This window comes from Gadus morhua, chromosome 9, assembly GCF_902167405.1.
Source record: "Gadus morhua chromosome 9, gadMor3.0, whole genome shotgun sequence".
Taxonomy (NCBI): domain Eukaryota; kingdom Metazoa; phylum Chordata; class Actinopteri; order Gadiformes; family Gadidae; genus Gadus; species Gadus morhua.
The window spans coordinates 24,949,944-24,969,304 of NC_044056.1; the positions used below are offsets into that span (position 1 = coordinate 24,949,944).

A 19,361-nucleotide genomic window follows, 5' to 3' on the forward strand; every position below is an offset into this window, starting at 1 on the left:
TGTGCATGTGTATCTAACACAGGCCCACAGGCCTATTGATCATGCATGTGTAGGCAGGGCCGATTCTAGCTTTTTGGTGGCTTTTTGAAGAATGTTTTTGGGGGCCCTTATTTTGGTTCACTATGCCTATTCAAAGCCTCTCAGGTGGTCCGGGGGGCATGCATTTAACGCCCTTAAATAGAAAGAGACTTAGGAACCATTTTTTTTCTCAGAAATTCAACTCAAACGACTAAGTTGACCCCACCGCTATCACAGTCACCATCATTTAAATTGGGCCGTTGCCCAGAATAAACATAAATAAGGACGGTACCATCCAGGGAACTGGAAAATGTTTTCACTGCTACTTAAACAAGACCGTACCTGAGGGCCTTTCAGACGCACCTCAGGCCAGAGGGACACGGCGGAGAGGTTTGTGTGGATGTGTGGAGCTTGGTCAGGGCAGCAGTCAATTTTTATGTCCGTGTCCTAGAGAGGGTTAAGCTTCTGGAACATTTATAGCATAACGCCACAGTGTGTGGCTCATTTCATACACAAAATCACAAAAGATTTGCAATTTCCTCGCCAAAGGTTTCCTCTCAAAGGGGGAGAGATCTCATTGGATTCAGGGGCAGCTGATGTCCTGTGTCGTGAGTAGCCATGCTCACCGTCGTAATGTCGGCCTCGGCCGATAAATGACCTTTAGTCATCAGATTTGAGGACACTGATTGGCTAACTTTAGGCTGCTATGTGCATATATTGTATAACTATATTGGCTGCGCTGCTGCACTGCACATTTTGCTGCACATTTTTACCCAGATATACTGATTTAACGTTGACATATTACACGTCATTGTACATTCTAAAAACCCACATTTAAAATAGGTATTTATTGTTTATTCAGATACAATTATTTTTTGAAGTAAAATCAAACCCTTTTCACCAGGGAGGCCCTATAGCTCTCTATTAGCCCCCACTGCTAGCATCCATCTACAAAGCAATATCTTCACTTTGACCAACGTTTTGTATTTTATTCTATTATATATCTGAAGGCCTTGATATGGTTTAAAGATAAGGCCCAACAGGCCATTCTATGAACACATCTAAATGAGCAGAAAGTGCTTTAGAACACGCCTCCTACAACAGTGGCAGCTTCTGATTGGGTCGTCCATCGGTTGGGCGTTCGTCCAGGAAGAATCCCAGACCTTGTTTTCTCAAATGTTATTCATAAACCTATATTTTCTGAATGTTAATTGTGCTCCCTATAGCTGCTGCACATAATTGATGGTCTACAGTGCAAAACAATTATATGGTTAATGAAAAAGTCGAGACCCCCCTGAATGGCACCATATAATTCATACCCTGTCCTGTAGTATGCATATGCATGTGTGTGTGTGCGCCTGCGCGTGTGTATGTGTGTGCGTAATACGTATGCATGCAAGCATATATGTATGGTATCAGAACCTGGTGGTATATATGGCTCTACGTGCATGAGTTTGTGGATGCCGTTGTGTATTTATGTAAAGGCCTGTAAAAGTATATGTGGCGGTATATATGTGTGGTGTAATGCCAGCGCGGAGGGCGGGGCTACATCAGCAGGGCGGTGCTGACGTGCTCTGCGCTCCTGCCAAGCCCTGGCAGCGCGGGCTGGGCCACCATTACATCAGCGGCCTCTTCCCTTGGTGATTGAGATTGTAGAGAATGTGCTGAGCTCAGCATGTTTTGCTTGGGGGCCTCATTTAACTCTGCCAAAGTCCCCCCTCCCTCCCACCATTTAATTTTTCAAATGGAGGTCCTCCTGAGTCACCGTGACGACTGCAGCCCCCCGCTGACCGGGCTGCTCTGCACAACACGCATGGGGGACGGGAGAGGGAGCAGAAGAAGAGTTATTTTAAAAGAGCCAGGCCAGGAGCCCAGCGCTACTCGCTGATAGAGCCTCACAGCGCATTCTAGCAGTACATGCTAAGCCTGGGAGAAGAGCTACGTCCGGCTGTGCCCTCTTGACCACATGTTTAGGTTGAACACTTTTGAATGTTAAATGTCCCGAGCCTCACCACTTTATGACAACCTTCTTCGTCCATACGATAAGGATCCCCCTTTTTTCTTGTATTTTCATTCTGAGCAACTGTTGGTCCTATTATGTCAGAGGCGAAGGTTTTGCTTCTATTTAAAGCCTTCCTCCCCCATGGATTACCTGGATGGCGGGACCTAAACATCTGGCCATTATCTCAGCTCCATTCTGAACCCTTACTGCAGTGGAGACGTATAGAGAGCTTCAAAATGGAAAGAAAGTTAAAGTGATGGAAAACATTTTGACTTGTTATGTTATGAGGGTTAGGGTCATCAAAGTATGCAATATGCATCAGAAAATGATCATTTCGGAAATATTGATTTAATTCTATATTCGTTCTAGCCGAAAGAAAGACTACAGCGTTTTAAGAGGTTGAGGAAGTATAGGCTTCAGATTCAGACCATGCCCTGCCATTAGGACTCTTTCCAGACTGAGTTTATGAGCCTCCTTTGAAATGTATGAAGACGGCTCATAAACTCATCAGATACTTTTGGGCAGGGTCGCACAGGGGAGTTGCCAAGATCAAGGTTGTCAATCACATGAAGGTCAGAGGTCAGGAGAGAACACCTGATGGGGGGGGGGGGGTCTTCATCTAGAAGGGGGGGAGGGGGGGGGGGGGGCTTCTCCCCTCATGCTCAATTTATTCTTTGGGTTGACTAAACGCTTACGCTGCATTTCAGAAGGTGATGACGCACGCCGTCTGGCTGCGTGGTGCCTGCCCAGGCCTCTTGAAATAGAATAGAATTTCTATTTGATTTATTTCAATGTAAAAACATGACGACAATAGTTGATTTTCCTCTAATTATTTCATTTCCGGAGGGCATTGAGTGCAGGTGTGCCACTGGTTTCGGTCTGCATGTGAGTCCACACTGGAAAACGGTCATGTCCCCATCAAGCACATTCTCAGGTTTGGCAACGCCTCAAACTCTGTTTGTATTAGACGCAATATAGGCGTAGGGCAAGGCATTGTGGGAAGGCTTGCGAGGCGGTGGGACAAAACTGGAACTTGAAAAATTCTTGAGCAGAGGGGCAGACTGCAACCTCCTCCCTCTGCTCTGCAAAAAAGTAGCTGGTTTCCCAGGGAGCACTGAAACGGCGACAAACCAGGAGCAGCACTGGGAAGGGTCTCCTGTGCAGACTCCATCCAGGCCAAATGCTGGCTGCAGGTGGTGGGATAGTGGGAGGCGAGACAACGTAGAGCACTCTCCAGGTGCTGCTTTGCACGCTCTGACAGGACATTGGTCTGTGGGGGCAATACTGGTGACAGGATGGTTGTGGCTCCCAGCAACTTGCAGAACGCCCTCCAGAACTCTGCAGAGATTGGGGGGCCGCACTAGACCCAACGTCTGAAGGGAGTTGGCCGGTGTCAACCTCCATGTAAATGGCGTTGATACTGTCCGAAGGGGGCAGACAGCTGAAAAAGTCTAGGGAGATATGGGACAGGCAGTGGTTGCCGAAGACTGGATGGAGCTTGTCGGAGGGTCATAATGTGGTCACAGACAGAACAGGCGAAGACAAACGACAATTTGTCCATTACCATGGAATTCAGACGCAGACGCAGGAAGGAAAGGGTTCTGTTCACTCCAGGGTGACAGGGCACCCTTGATGAAAGAGCCAATGGAGGACAACGGAGCACACCGAGTCTGGCATGAACAGGGAGTCTGTATGTAGATCCTCCCCAGGGCAGGCACATTTCATATACAACATTTGTAAAAAGCTTGAAAAATAGTATCACAAAGCTGCCGTGGGTCGTAAGATACCCGCTGGATAACTACTCCCCCTCCTTTCTAGTTATCTCAGCCCAATTATATATACGTTTTACCTCAAAGTGTATGAATTTGAGCTGAAACAGGGGGTTTAATTACCACTTAAGAAGCTTTGTTGTCATTCCAAAACATGTGCAAGAAAAATAGAGGAATCTAAATTGTGTTTGTCTTTGCAATAACTAGAAAAGGATCAAATTAGGTCAAATTAAATCGAATAAGTGATATTTACAATAAATAAATTCTCAATATTGCAAAATAATTCTGAATAGCACAAAGGTAGGAAAAACAAAAGGGTAAAATAAAACGGTATTATACAATAAAGTTAAAAAAGTAAATGGTCCAGGGTCAGGGGCAGGATGCTGAGATTCAACTGCTGAGCCAAGCTACAGTTTATGAAGCCATCATGCACCCTAGAGTCTTCTGAGGACATCTAGTGAGTGAGGCTGGTTGTACAAAAGGAGGCCGGTCGGGAGTGTCGAGCAATGGAACTGGAAGGGATCTAGTTTGGCGCATTACTAGTCTCCTTCTTCCTTGTGAGCGTGCTCTTCTGCTGATCAGTTCGACATAAAGAGACGGGGCCGACCGCATTACGTACAGCCGTTATTATGCATCGCAGCAGGAGGCCGCTCCTGTCCCTCCTCATGGACGGCTCTCAATGCAGATGCTCGAGGGCCAACCTGATGGTAGATCCTGAGAAGCTAGTGGGTCCTTTATGGTTTTAGACACGCTGTGTCTGAAGACCTCAAACAGCCTGCGTTCCATGTCCCCCCTTTATGGGTGCGAGGTGGGGGCAGTGGGTGGAGTAGCAGGGGATTAAGGGTGGGCTCCACATGACTGGATGCTGCTTGGGAAAACAGTTACTTTTTACTGATTGAAAACTAAAAATAAGTGTAACGGCTAATCAGGCTCACATCTGGTGGTATAATATGTTACCTTTAATACTCTATTCGTCAAGACAATTGACTAATAGACACAACAATCCATGATAATGAGGGGCAAACAAAATAACAACTGGGGACATCTGGTGGGTTGAAGAAGGAACTACACACACACACACACACACACACACACACACACACACACACACACACACACACACACACACACACACACACACACACACACACACACAAACACAGACACACACACACAAACACAGACACACACACACACACACACACACACACACACACACACACACACAGACACACACACACACACACACCAAACACACACACACACACACACACACACACACACATACTGGTTTTCATGTTGGATGGGGACCAACGTTCTGAGCATCACTTGCGGGGACCACCCTTTCTAAAGGTTCTACAGGTATGAAAAAAATCTGGTATACTCACAAATGCTGTGCAAGCTTATACACAACTTCAAATTGTTGAAATGATGAAGTAGTGATTTGACCATGCTTTATGGGGACTTTTAAAAAACCAGTAAACATGGCTGATGAGGACTTCATTTACATATATTTTGCATAATTCACACAAATTCCTATGCGATTAGTGGGGACCTTGCAACAAGTATACATTACATTGAAATGTAAAATTACACCTCTATCCATATTACTGCATTTGTAAATCTAAAACCAAGTAGTATTAAGACAGTAGTACATTAATGATTGATAAAAATCAATCAACATTGCAGATTAAGATTGCTAGGAATATGAGTGAGAATTAAATTAACATTTAAGGATGTAGTAAACGGGTATTTATTCACCTAGTACGAAGGATTGAAAGATAGAAGCTGGATAGTTTCAAGTCAAAGCTTTCTACTTTTTCAATTTTCAGTCACAAGTATGTCATTTCCGGCTTAGAATATCAACCATAATCACCCAACTACAGTTTCAGTCAATCTCCTTAAACTATGCAACAATGCCAAGACTAACTACCTCTTGAATTCCAAGACATGAATTACACATTTAAATTGCAAAAGTAAACTTTTATTGAGGTCTCACTCATTTTTGGGCTTTTATTGGCCCTTCAACAAGATTTGTTGGATACAAAGCATCTAAAAATATAGAATCAAGGTAGAAACGTCACCATATTCTTTTAAAATTATGCCCTTTTTGGCCTTTCTGAGCAAAATGATAGTACTGAACGACTACCTGAAATTTAAATCTATAACAATTAAACTTCTTTCAGACTCATGTTTAAATGACGTGGATATATATACATGTATAATAATTAAAATTATTATACATGTATAATGTATAATATTATACATTATACATGCAATGTATAAACTATTTTCATTGCCACTTCTTTTTGTAGGACTTAATTCGGTTATGAATGTAGAATTTAAGGTTCTGCCAATCCCGGTTCTGTAGTGCTTCTGGTTCAACCCTTAAACATTTCTCACAATCACTCTTCCCAGGTACAATGCAAGAGGTGATGAAGCGAGTCATGTGCCTCTCGACTGCCTGGACCTCTGTCGGCTGCCAGGGTTTTTTCTTCTTTGCAGCTTTACCTTAAAGTGGGCAGAGAAAATTGTAATTCAAAGGGTTAGGAATGTGTGCTGGAATTTGGTATACAGAATAAGCCAGTACCTACAGTAAAGCAGAAAGTAAACTTATGTGCACTCTACTTATGGATAAAACACTTTCAGTCAAACATTGATTTGTGCATTCTGCCACTTGAACTTAACTGAAATCAACACTGGGGAAAAGGAACAGCTAAAAGGAAAACAAATAAATTGTGCAATATGATCACTGTCTGGGCTCACTTTTCATACATTCAGGAAAATGTGAATTTGTAATTCATGTTCTCTTTTGATCCTGTGTTTGCAGGAGTTTGTTGCACGGCTGCTAGAGTTGACATTGAGCAAAAATAGATAGGTTTCATAAAAAATGTAGACATGTGTAAAGAGTTCACCTTGGGAGGAAGGCCTCATAGCGCCGACTTCTTCCGGCATTTCCACCAAAGGCCGTTGTCTGCGTTTCTTGGGTGGTGGCATTTCAGGGCTCTCGATGTGAGGAAGAGTCTCTGCTGATGGTTTTATGGAAAATAATCCAAATTCAACATCACCAGAAAGACACATACTTTACATGTTCTATAGAATGCTGACAAAACCCAAATGATGACCTTTTTGCAGGAATGTTTGTCATTAGTGAAAACAAGTGCATTCAATCATTAACGTTGTTGAGGGAAAAATAGGTGCAAAACAAACGGCCATCACAAAGAACCAAGTACCAACCAAATATTGAGGTAAACTTTACCTGACCAGGCCATTCAGTTACGTTTCTTTAAGGATGCATGTTTGATTAAGTATGCCACGTGAGCCAATTGAAAGCTAATATGCATCATCTTAGCTTTCAATTTCCAAACAGATATTGCATAAATCCCCCCATTATAGGCATATGCATTGAAAATAAACTAATGACAATTCATCCCCCAACCTTTGTATATTCTGATAGGGCTGTTATAACTGATACAACTTTAAATTGGTAAACTGAATACAATCCATTTCCAAAGAGGAACAGACAATCTTTACTGACGTACAAAAGACATGTGTAAAGAGTTCACCTTGTGAGGAAGGCCTCATAGCGCCGACTTCTTCCGGCATTTCAACCAACGGCCGTTGTCTTCGCTTCTTGGTTGGTGGAATTTCAGGGCTCTCGATGTGAGGAAGAGTCTCTTCTGCTGATGGTTATGGAAAATAATCAAAATTCAACATTACCAGTAAGACACATACTTTACATGTACTATAGCTTTAAGACAAAACCCAATTTATGTCCTTTTTTGCAGGGATGTTTGTTGTATTTAGTGAAAACATGTGTATTCAATCATTAAAGTTGTTGATGGTTAGAAATAACCAAGTGCCAACCAACTCTTGAGGTCAACTTTACCTGAGCAGGCAATACAGTAAAGTGTTTTTTTAAGGACTTAAGTTTGATTGAAGTATCCCATGGATTATGTTAGATTCTTTGCATAATTTTAGCTTTAAATTCCTTAATAGTTATTCCATATGTCCCCATTGACACTTACAATTGACATTACATACCATCAGCAGTAGATGAACAGTGTGCCTCCTGTGGGCTTTCATCTTCACTTTCAAAAACCTTTTCTGTGGAATTCATACAAGTTATCATTCATACCAGTTATCAATCATTGATATCAAAACACAAAAAATACAAAATAGGAAAAAACCTACCATCTGGACCTATCCCAATTTCATCCAAGTTCTTGCCATGAAATTCTGCTAATCGTCCTTGCTCAAGTGCCATTAAGAGTTTGCTAATCTTAGCGAGTTGCAGGGTCTTCTCAGGTAGTCTGTAGTATTCGCGGTGTATTCTTATATCATGCCCCAGAAAGTTGGCCAACTGGTCCATTTCTGTGTTTGTCATGTTCAGCACAGTTGAAAGAGTTGCAGCATGCTTTCTGAGTCTTGTCGACGTCAATGACTTTGGACACTTAGCACCGCAGATTTTGGCAAAGCCACGGATGCAGTCTGAACCCCGAAAATGTGTCATACATTCTGGTCTTGCAAAGAGGTAACAATTTTCTTTTAGAACGCCACAAGCCTCCCTCTGCCCAACAAGCAGTTCTAGTGAAGTGAGCATTTTGGGAGTCAGGAGAATAGGAACAGGGCGACCACGTTTTCCCCTGATTATAATCCGTGAAAAGTGTCTGCACAGTTTCTTCTCCACTTCAGACAGTGCCCAGTCTACATCATCATGCGGGTCAGAGGTGTCTCGTGATGTAAACGCAGTTAAGGGCATGCTTGCCACCTCTCCCTCCCTGCGACGGTTGAATAAAATGATCTGGGTCAGACACACCTTTGCCAGCTCCATCCAGGCTTTTGTACAAGGATGTTCAGACAGTGAACTGAAACAACCCTCTTGGACTCGACTGAGGTACGTGTGCATTTTCTGGACGTCCTCAGTAAAGGGCATGAGAGTGGGCACATTCCACTTAGCTTCCCGGATGTTCCTCAATGCTGTTGCTGATATCAGCTCATTCCACTTTTCACCATGGACATCTAGAAACTCGCTAGCATTTTTTGCAAGCTCTTTGTCGTTTGAGATTAAACCCTGAGCCTTTAAGAGTTTGCTTACTTTAACAAGAGAATTCCCAAGTTTGGTTGCTAGTGATGGAATCAAAAACATGTTTGTTTCACTGTCATAACCACATGTCTTCTTGACAGCTTTGATCGTCTCCATGTAATTTTTAGGATCTATCAGATCTTCCATTTTTTTTAGGTTGGTGACTTTCCTGGCATTGTAGATCAGCCTTCCCATTTCTCGCATCTTCTCCCGAACACACTGTTGATTCTTATCTGATGTCCCTCCTTTGTTTAACAAGTGTTGCCCCACATCAATAATGACTTGGTCGTTTTTTATTTGATCTGTGATTGGGCCAGGATTCATGGCACTGATTACTCCCCATAGTTTTTCAGTGACAAGTGAAGGCACAGGCCCCGTGTATGTACAGATGGACTGAACACGGTTTTTTCCTGGTTTAGAGGTGACTGATCCAGGTTTAAATCTGCAATTCTTCATGTGCCGCCACAAGACTTTTCTTGAAAAAAGTCCTTGGCAGTATGCACAGTGCATGAAGTCATTTCCCTGCGCTTTTTCAGGTGGTCGTTTAAATGGCACTAGTTCCCCCTTTCCTGACTCCATAACTGCAGCATTGTGAGCATAGTTTCCCCTGTTGCGAATATAATCTAGCTGCATTTTTCTCTCCTTTGAACCCTTTGGAAAGCTAAAAGATTTAGCCACATCGGATTCCTTTCCATGTGCACTTTCTAGATGCCTTGCCATCTTAGCATAAGACTTAGAGCAATACAAACAGTAATGTCTCTTGTCGTACACTCTGCTTCCACTTCTCTTTTGGCATTCACCAACAACTATACTGTCATTTTTGTTCAGACTTGAACAGGGTTCATCTTCTGCTCCAGTGGCTTCAGAAGTAAGGCTTTGGCTGTCAAAGGTCATGCTGTCCGACGTTGCGGTTTCACAGACAGGAGTACTCATTGAGTCAGAGTCATTCAGCAAGTCATCAAGAGATTGATATTTTTTTCTTTTGTTTAGTTTGAGGGTAACATCACTATCTTCACTGTCACAGCTGGAATCTGGAATGTACTCATCTGAACTCTCTGATGTGGAATCATATAGTTGAACAGAATCGTCAAGAACGGTGTCTTTCATCTAAAAACAGAAGAAGTAAATGGGAACAATCATTTTAGTTGTAAATACATTTTCTTGAAAAAGCTAAACATTTTATGATTTTGAGTTTTAAGTGAGGGAATTTGCTTTGTTGTCATTTACATTTTAATAATCTTTTAGGTTTTGGGACAGTAGATCTTAAATTACACTGAATGATATCGACTTGTGCATCACTTTTTCTTTAAGCCCATTTTAAACTGGGTATTATCTGGTATTATAGAGCACAAATTTGAAAAATTATTTATTGAGAAAGTAATCAACTGATTAGTTGATGAAAATGATTATTGATTGAAGCCCTAAACAATCCAGATAAGTTCCGTACAGTAGAGCCATACAGATACATTACATTTTTTTAATTAAAAAAGAAAATGTATACATTTGTATAAAATACTTGTATATGGTTGATCCACACTATGAACAAATGTCATTTTTGCCACTTACTATGATGCTTTTAGTTTGTCTCAGTCTTGGGACGAAAATCTCATTTTCATTTGGGATCTGTACATAAAAACAACAGCGCAAACATTTACCATTAAACTATTGGCAGCTGAATCAAATACCTATTGGTTTAAAATATTACATTTTGCCGCTCGGGGTGGCACAATCACAAAAATAACTAAAGATAGTTTGATAATGTCAGGAACTAACATGGGAGTTGTTGTCTATCTGACATAGGTAGATATACCTTATTAGTTTGCGGCTTAGAACTCCAGATTGAGTCCGCTTTTTGTGCTGCATATTACGACATCTTGAGTTTATACATTACATATATCTAAAATAGTCTTGGTGGGGACATTTCAAACACAATGTTAAAGTTCCTTGTGGGGACCAGTTGTCAAGATTAACATGATAACATGATTAAGATTAACGACTGATTCTGACAAAATCTCTTGGATGAGATGCATGCCGATATACACCAGGCCGCAGAAAAAATTAATTAAACATTCAAAGTCAAAATATCTGTTCCTGCCCAGCCCAGCTCGTTCTGAGAACACACTTTAATAACAGGCTTTGTGGGGACACATCAAACACAATGTTAATGTTCCCTGTGGGGACCAGTTGTCTCCAATGTTTCACCCAAAGCTTCTAGCCAAACACTGACTAAAAGGTGTGTTGTGGGGACATCGTAAGTGTCCAGAATAGAGTGATAATTAAACTAGAAAGAAAGTCCCTCTGAAGGTTAAAATATATTTTAAATATCCCACTACCATACATCTTATAGTTGCATCACATTAAACTTTTTGGCTGTCTTCATTTGAACCAGAACACAACCAAAATATACGTCCTTTCCTATTTTGGCTAGCTTTAAAAACACAAAAACTGAAAAAGCAAGGCTATGAGAGAGACTATAATTACATTTGAAGTGATAAACATGAATGTACCTGTTTATTGATTATCGGACGAGTAGCAACATCATCCTCTTCGGTGTTTGAAAGGACAGGCTTCGAGCCCCCATCTAGCAGGGCATCGTCTCCAACTGTGGTCATCTGTGAAAAAAACAAAAACAAAAAACATTTCACAATGACTATTTTACATTCTGAAAACCTATGTCAATTTGATGTCCACTGTAAAACATGATTAAGATTAACGACAGATTCCGACAAATCTCTTGGATGACATGCATGCCGATATACACCAGGCCGTAGAGAAAATAAACGATACATTCATAGTCAAAATATCTGTTCCTGCCCAGCCCAGCTCTTTCTGAGATCACTTTAATAAAATGCTTTGTGGGGACATTTCAAACACAATGTTAATGTTCCTTGTGGGGACCAGTTGTCTCCAATGTTTCACCCAAAGCTTCTAGCCAAACACTGACTAAAAGGTGTGTTGTGGGGACGTCGTGAGTGTCCAGAATAGAGTGATAATTAACCTAGAAAGAAAGTCCCTCTGAAGGTTAAAATATATTTTAAATATCCCACTACCATACATCTTATAGTTGCATTACATTAAACTGTTTGGCTGTATTTATTTAAACCAGAACACAACCTAATATACTTCCTTTCCCATTTTGGCTAGCTTTAAAAACACAAAAACTGAAAAAGCAAGGCTATGAGAGAGACTATAATTACATTTGAAGTGATAAATATGAATGTACCTGTTTAGTGATTATCGGACGAGTAGCATCATCATCCCCTCCGGTGTTTGAAAGGACAGGCTTCGAGCCCCCATCTAGCAGGGCATCGTCTCCAACTGTGGTCATCTGTGAAAAAAACAAAAACAAAAAACATTTCACAATGACTATTTTACATTCTGAAAACATATCATGTCAATTTGATGTCCACTGTAAAACATGATTAAGATTAACGACAGATTCCGACAAATCTCTTGGATGACATGCATGCCGATATACACCAGGCCTTAGAGAAAATAAACGATACATTCATAGTCAAAATATCTGTTCCTGCCCAGCCCAGCTCTTTCTGAGATCACTTTAATAACATGCTTTGTGGGGACATTTCAAACACAATGTTAATGTTCCTTGTGGGGACCAGTTGTCTCCAATGTTTCACCCAAAGCTTCTAGCCAAACACTGACTAAAAGGTGTGTTGTGGGGACGTCGTGAGTGTCCAGAATAGAGTGATAATTAACCTAGAAAGAAAGTCCCTCTGAAGGTTAAAATATATTTTAAATATCCCACTACCATACATCTTGTAGTTGCATTACATTAAACTGTTTGGCTGTATTTATTTAAACCAGAACACAACCTAATATACTTCCTTTCCCATTTTGGCTAGCTTTAAAAACACAAACACTGAAAAAGCAAGGCTATGAGAGAGACTATAATTACATTTGAAGTGATAAACATGAATGTACCTGTTTATTGATTATCGGACGAGTAGCATCATCATCCCCTTCGGTGTTTGAAAGGACAGGCTTCGAGCCCCCATCTAGCAGGGCATCGTCTCCAAATGTGGTCATCTGTGAAAAAAACAAAAACAAAAAACATTTCACAATGACTATTTTACATTCTGAAAACATATGTCAATTTGATGTCCACTGTAAAACATGATTAAGATTAACGACAGATTCCGACAAATCTCTTGGATGACATGCATGCCGATATACACCAGGCCTTAGAGAAAATAAACGATACATTCATAGTCAAAATATCTGTTCCTGCCCAGCCCAGCTCTTTCTGAGATCACTTTAATAACATGCTTTGTGGGGAAATTTCAAACACAATGTTAATGTTCCTTGTGGGGACCAGTTGTCTCCAATTTTTCACCCAAAGCTTCTAGCCAAACACTGACTAAAAGGTGTGTTGTGGGGACGTCGTGAGTGTCCAGAATAGAGTGATAATTAACCTAGAAAGAAAGTCCCTCTGAAGGTTAAAATATATTTTAAATATACCACTACCATACATCTTGTAGTTGCATTACATTAAACTGTTTGGCTGTATTTATTTAAACCAGAACACAACCTAATATACTTCCTTTCCCATTTTGGCTAGCTTTAAAAACACAAACACTGAAAAAGCAAGGCTATGAGAGAGACTATAATTACATTTGAAGTGATAAACATGAATGTACCTGTTTATTGATTATCGGACGAGTAGCATCATCATCCCCTTCGGTGTTTGAAAGGACAGGCTTCGAGCCCCCATCTAGCAGGGCATCGTCTCCAACTGTGGTCATCTGTGAAAAAAACAAAAACAAAAAACATTTCACAATGACTATTTTACATTCTGAAAACATATGTCAATTTGATGTCCACTGTAAAACATGATTAAGATTAACGACAGATTCCGACAAATCTCTTGGATGACATGCATGCCGATATACACCAGGCCTTAGAGAAAATAAACGATACATTCATAGTCAAAATATCTGTTCCTGCCCAGCCCAGCTCTTTCTGAGATCACTTTAATAACATGCTTTGTGGGGAAATTTCAAACACAATGTTAATGTTCCTTGTGGGGACCAGTTGTCTCCAATGTTTCACCCAAAGCTTCTAGCCAAACACTGACTAAAAGGTGTGTTGTGGGGACGTCGTGAGTGTCCAGAATAGAGTGATAATTAACCTAGAAAGAAAGTCCCTCTGAAGGTTAAAATATATTTTAAATATACCACTACCATACATCTTGTAGTTGCATTACATTAAACTGTTTGGCTGTATTTATTTAAACCAGAACACAACCTAATATACTTCCTTTCCCATTTTGGCTAGCTTTAAAAACACAAACACTGAAAAAGCAAGGCTATGAGAGAGACTATAATTACATTTGAAGTGATAAACATGAATGTACCTGTTTATTGATTATCGGACGAGTAGCATCATCATCCCCTTCGGTGTTTGAAAGGACAGGCTTCGAGCCCCCATCTAGCAGGGCATCGTCTCCAACTGTGGTCATCTGTGAAAAAAACAAAAACAAAAAACATTTCACAATGACTATTTTACATTCTGAAAACATATGTCAATTTGATGTCCACTGTAAAACATGATTAAGATTAACGACAGATTCCGACAAATCTCTTGGATGACATGCATGCCGATATACACCAGGCCGTAGAGAAAATAAACGATACATTCATAGTCAAAATATCTGTTCCTGCCCAGCCCAGCTCTTTCTGAGATCACTTTAATAACATGCTTTGTGGGGACATTTCAAACACAATGTTAATGTTCCTTGTGGGGACCAGTTGTCTCCAATGTTTCACCCAAAGCTTCTAGCCAAACACTGACTAAAAGGTGTGTTGTGGGGACGTCGTGAGTGTCCAGAATAGAGTGATAATTAACCTAGAGAGAAAGTCCCTCTGAAGGTTAAAATATATTTTAAATATCCCACTACCATACATCTTATAGTTGCATTACATTAAACTGTTTGGCTGTATTTATTTAAACCAGAACACAACCTAATATACTTCCTTTCCCATTTTGGCTAGCTTTAAAAACACAAAAACTGAAAAAGCAAGGCTATGAGAGAGACTATAATTACATTTGAAGTGATAAATATGAATGTACCTGTTTAGTGATTATCGGACGAGTAGCATCATCATCCCCTTCGGTGTTTGAAAGGACAGGCTTCGAGCCCCCATCTAGCAGGGCATCTTCTCCAACTGTGGTCATCTGTGAAAAAAACAAAAACAAAAAACATTTCACAATGACTATTTTACATTCTGAAAACATATCATGTCAATTTGATGTCCACTGTAAAACATGATTAAGATTAACGACAGATTCCGACAAATCTCTTGGATGACATGCATCCCGATATACACCAGGCCGTAGAGAAAATAAACGATACATTCATAGTCAAAATATCTGTTCCTGCCCAGCCCAGCTCTTTCTGAGATCACTTTAATAACATGCTTTGTGGGGACATTTCAAACACAATGTTAATGTTCCTTGTGTGGACCAGTTGTCTCCAATGTTTCACCCAAAGCTTCTAGCCAAACACTGACCAAAAGGTGTGTTGTGGGGACGTCGTGAGTGTCCAGAATAGAGTGATAATTAACCTAGAAAGAAGAGGGAGTCAAAGCCAAAGTTCCTTCCCCCCCCCCCCCCCCCCCCCCCCCCCCCCCCAATTCATTCTCAACCTTGGCTGAGGTAACCCCCACTACGAGTCTCGTTGTAGAAATACCAGAGACGAGAGTCCGACGTGTTATGCGCCATAACACCAAAAGCAGAACAGTTATCCAAATAACAAGGAAGTGTACAACACTTGCGTTGCAGTCCTGGAGCTCTATATCTAAATAATATCATATAATAAATAGATATCTATAACATATAATACATATTATCACGGCCAAAAGCTGTGCGCGCCTCCAGACGATATTATGAATCACAAACGACTTTGTCGGGTTCTGAGACGTCTCTGGTTCTTCCACTTTCTGCCTGCTGCCGGCTGCCCTCTGCCGGGCTATGGTGCCTCGCGGCAACCGGCGGCATATCGCAGTTCATGTACTTCAGCGAGTCAAAGATCCTTTCCCCCAATTCCTTCTCAACCATGGCTCAGATAGCCCCCACTGTCTCGTTGTGGAAATACAAGAGACGTCAAAGAACCGACAAGAAACACTTGCGTTACAGTGTGTGTATTCACACACGCACATGTGGCGCTCGCACGGTCGTGTCTCATTGGCGGGCCAACGTCTCTGGGCGGGACAGGCAGAGTAAGGGGAGGAGCTTAGATGCTTTATGACGACATAAGCGGCTTGAGCCTCAGCGCGCTTGAGCCTCCGTTTTTTCAAAGGCGAGCAGAACAGCTAGTGCTCGTTTTACACCAAACGCAACTGGGGGACCATAGGCAGGCTAGGGGAACTCATATTTATGTTAGATAACCTCATAGTGAGATTTTCATGTCATGGGACCTTTAAGTTTCCTATTTTGGCTAGCTTTAAACATAAAAACTGAAAAAGAAAGGCTATAAAGAGATTAATAACATTTGAAGTAAACATGAATGTACCTGTTGAGCGATGTTTGGATGAGTAGCATCACCCACTTCGGTATTTGCCAGGACAACAGTATGCAAATCTTCTACCAGCAGTGCATTTGGTCCAACTGTGGTCGTCTGTAAGACATACATTTAACAATGAAAATCATTCACAAGAAAGCAGAAGTAGAACTTAAATTAGTAAGTAGTAATTTGAAGTCACTGTTTAACAAACTGTAATTGCGCCACATACTTCTGTTCTCCATGGGCAGTCTTCACCTCCATAATCGTATGAAATTTCTTCTCCTTGTTTTATGTCCATAAGGGCAAACAAACAAAGATGTGGGCTTCCATTGACATCAATATTTTTCATTTTACAGTTTGGACGCCTGTGTTCGTCGTTAACGAGGCGCCCAAGTGAACCGTCATCTCTGGCGGCATCAATACTAAAAAGATGAAACATGAGGAAAGGGGAACATAAATGTCATGACAAGTTCATGGAAAAAGAATTGTTACGTTCGAAGTATACTCTGATTCCTGACAAATATAGTTACAATGCAGGATCACATGGCTCAATCAGTTTAACTTTCTGGAATACATTGTCAGTCATATTTAACAGACAATGTATTCCACAAAATCAGAGCCTCACCTAAAATAGAGTATAGAGTATAGTTTAGGCGTAACTTAAATACTTACCACCATGTTTTCCCTCTCCACCTAAACATGAAAAGAAATGCAGTACATGATTCGTGGTATATCAGCCTCCTTCTCTGGGCTTCAACAGCAGGAATCCTGTCTCCCCTGTATTCGAGAACGAAATCTCCTTGAGAAATGGAACCCTTTGCAAATACACCACGACCTGTAAAAAAAACATTTGCACCATAAAAAGAAAGCATGCATGTCCATTTTGGTTTAAAAATAAGTTAACCGTAATGTTTTACAAATGCAAATATTGTCTAAAAAGGATTGATAACACAAAAACTGACAATAGATTGCAGCTGATTTGACATAACTGATTGCATGTCAAAACTGCTGCCATCTAGGTCAGTTTTAGTTTAGTAAATATTTATTCTACCTTTAAGATTTGCATTAGATGGTAATCCAATAAATATTGCATATGATAGCAATTATTAACTGAGAAATCCCCACATTTAATATCTTACCTTTCACTGCATTGATGTACTGTACATTCAACATGCAAGTTTTGTCCGTCTTTGCAATCACATGTTTCCTGGCATCTTTAAGGGGACTGATGCGTGGAGCCATTTCCAACTACAGGGACATTTAAATAAATAAGTTAATTTAAATTCGTTTAGTAGTGGAGATCCTCTATACCCCTACTCGCAGTACACTACGCGGCACTTCACTCAAGTTGAAATCTTTCACTCCCTGCATGCCAGAATGAACCCAGCATGGCGGAGATATCTATATAATATCACGGGGTCGGGTACTCCTACGTCTCTGGTACTTCCACAACAAGTAAAGACTCGTAGTGGTGCTTCTCTGCCATGGTTGGGAAGGAATTGGGGAAAAGGAACTTTGGATTTGACTCCCTGAAGTCCAGGTGAAACTGCGTCATGGAGGAGAAAGTGATTGTTGCCGTATGCGGACTCCCGTCGCCCCCGGAGCTGAACTCACCGGAGTTCCCCCGCAGGAGATCCGGGAGTCGCAAAATGCAACAATCACTTTCTCCTCCATGTACAGTTCAATCTGGCTTCAGGGTTTATGTGGAAGTGGAAGTACCAGGGACGCCCGAGAACCCAACGCAGTCTTTAAACTGCATAATGAGATACGCAAAGAGATAACTCTTTTAACACTGTTAAACATGCAAACGTTTTTAGTTTGTATTATGTGTAACTCCTTCACAATGCATTGCATGACAATGTGAATGTCCCTAGCTGGTTGGAAAAAACAGTGAAATAGTTCTGATAGGTAACGTTTGTAATCCAGCCAACTAGCGGAGTCGCATCCAGCTGTAGACCCGGATGTATCCGGGCCGGGGCACGTGGTGTAGCAGCTCGAGGAATTAAGAGTTTATCCATTTTTAGCATAAAACACCAAATATGAATGTTGAAAAACTCTACTGGGGCAACCAAGGGGCCGACTGTGACGCAAAAACCGCCGGAGAAACGACCTCCCAGTCCCACACAACAGGTCCCGTTTCCCCACCACAGGCCCCGGCTCCGGCTCCAGGGCTGCAGCTGGATGCTATTTAACTAGCTGTCCGGCTAACTAATTAGAGTTCATTTGAGGGATGAATAATGGTAATACTGGTTTGTCATGCCAAAGTACCTACCGTGTGTTTCCCCTTGGCTCCTTAGAAAAAGCTCTTCTGTCATTATCTCCTTAAATCGCCGTATCAATCCTTAATGAGCTCCAAGCAATTTCCCAGACCAGCGAACAGTCAGGCACAGTTCTTGCTAGCGGCGGGAACCTACCTGGAAGTGGGCGGTACCCAACCATATTTGGAATCCGTGTTTGGCGCAGTGAGTGCACTTGCAGCCGCAAACCTTTAGGGGCGCAACTTGGCACCCTCCCAAACACTCACACAACTACCGGTAAACGTGTGTTATGGGCCATGGCTAAAAACCACACAGGCACCTTTAGAAAAAAATCCTGTATTCATTGTAATGGGTTATCCTTATGGGGACCTGCTTTTTTGTCCCCACACTGCAAGAGGTCCCCATGACGTGACTGTGTTTACAGATTGATGTCCCCGCGACGTGATAAATACCAGCACACACACACACACACACACACACACACACACACACACACACACACAGGCAACATCAGTTCAAACTGTGACAGCCCACAATTCATTCACCAGTTCAATCTCCATATGTTATTTCCATTCTTTCTCGTTCACCAATCATTCTCATGTGGCATCTGAAACTCTTGTTTGGTTCTCCCCTTGATTGGTGAATTGATGGCAGCTACCACATCACGCTTTGAGTGTGTGTGTGTGTGTGTGTGTGTGTGTGTGTG

The 19,361-nt window shown here is 41.4% G+C and overlaps 1 protein-coding gene across 3 annotated transcripts; it reads right to left on the reverse strand.

Annotated features, from left to right (window-relative positions):
• Positions 1–5,751: 5,751 nt before the first annotated feature.
• LOC115551432 (uncharacterized) lies at positions 5,752–17,640 on the reverse strand. 3 transcript variants are annotated; one of them, XM_030367169.1, is made up of 16 exons: positions 17,537–17,640; positions 17,070–17,232; positions 16,627–16,819; positions 16,407–16,511; positions 14,966–15,070; positions 14,250–14,354; positions 13,534–13,638; positions 12,818–12,922; positions 12,099–12,203; positions 11,383–11,487; positions 10,442–10,498; positions 7,984–9,982; positions 7,834–7,896; positions 7,356–7,469; positions 6,705–6,818; positions 5,752–6,300 (listed from the first exon to the last, which is right to left on the reverse strand). In XM_030367169.1, the coding sequence occupies exons 1-16, from the start codon at positions 17,637–17,639 to the stop codon at positions 6,083–6,085; spliced, it is 3,759 nt and encodes a 1,252-aa protein (XP_030223029.1). In that variant the 5' UTR covers position 17,640; the 3' UTR covers positions 5,752–6,082. The 3 variants fall into 3 exon arrangements, with proteins under 3 accessions (XP_030223029.1, XP_030223030.1, XP_030223028.1); XM_030367170.1 differs by having other exon boundaries at positions 6,705–6,815; positions 7,356–7,472; XM_030367168.1 differs by having other exon boundaries at positions 7,356–7,472.
• Positions 17,641–19,361: the final 1,721 nt, after the last annotated feature.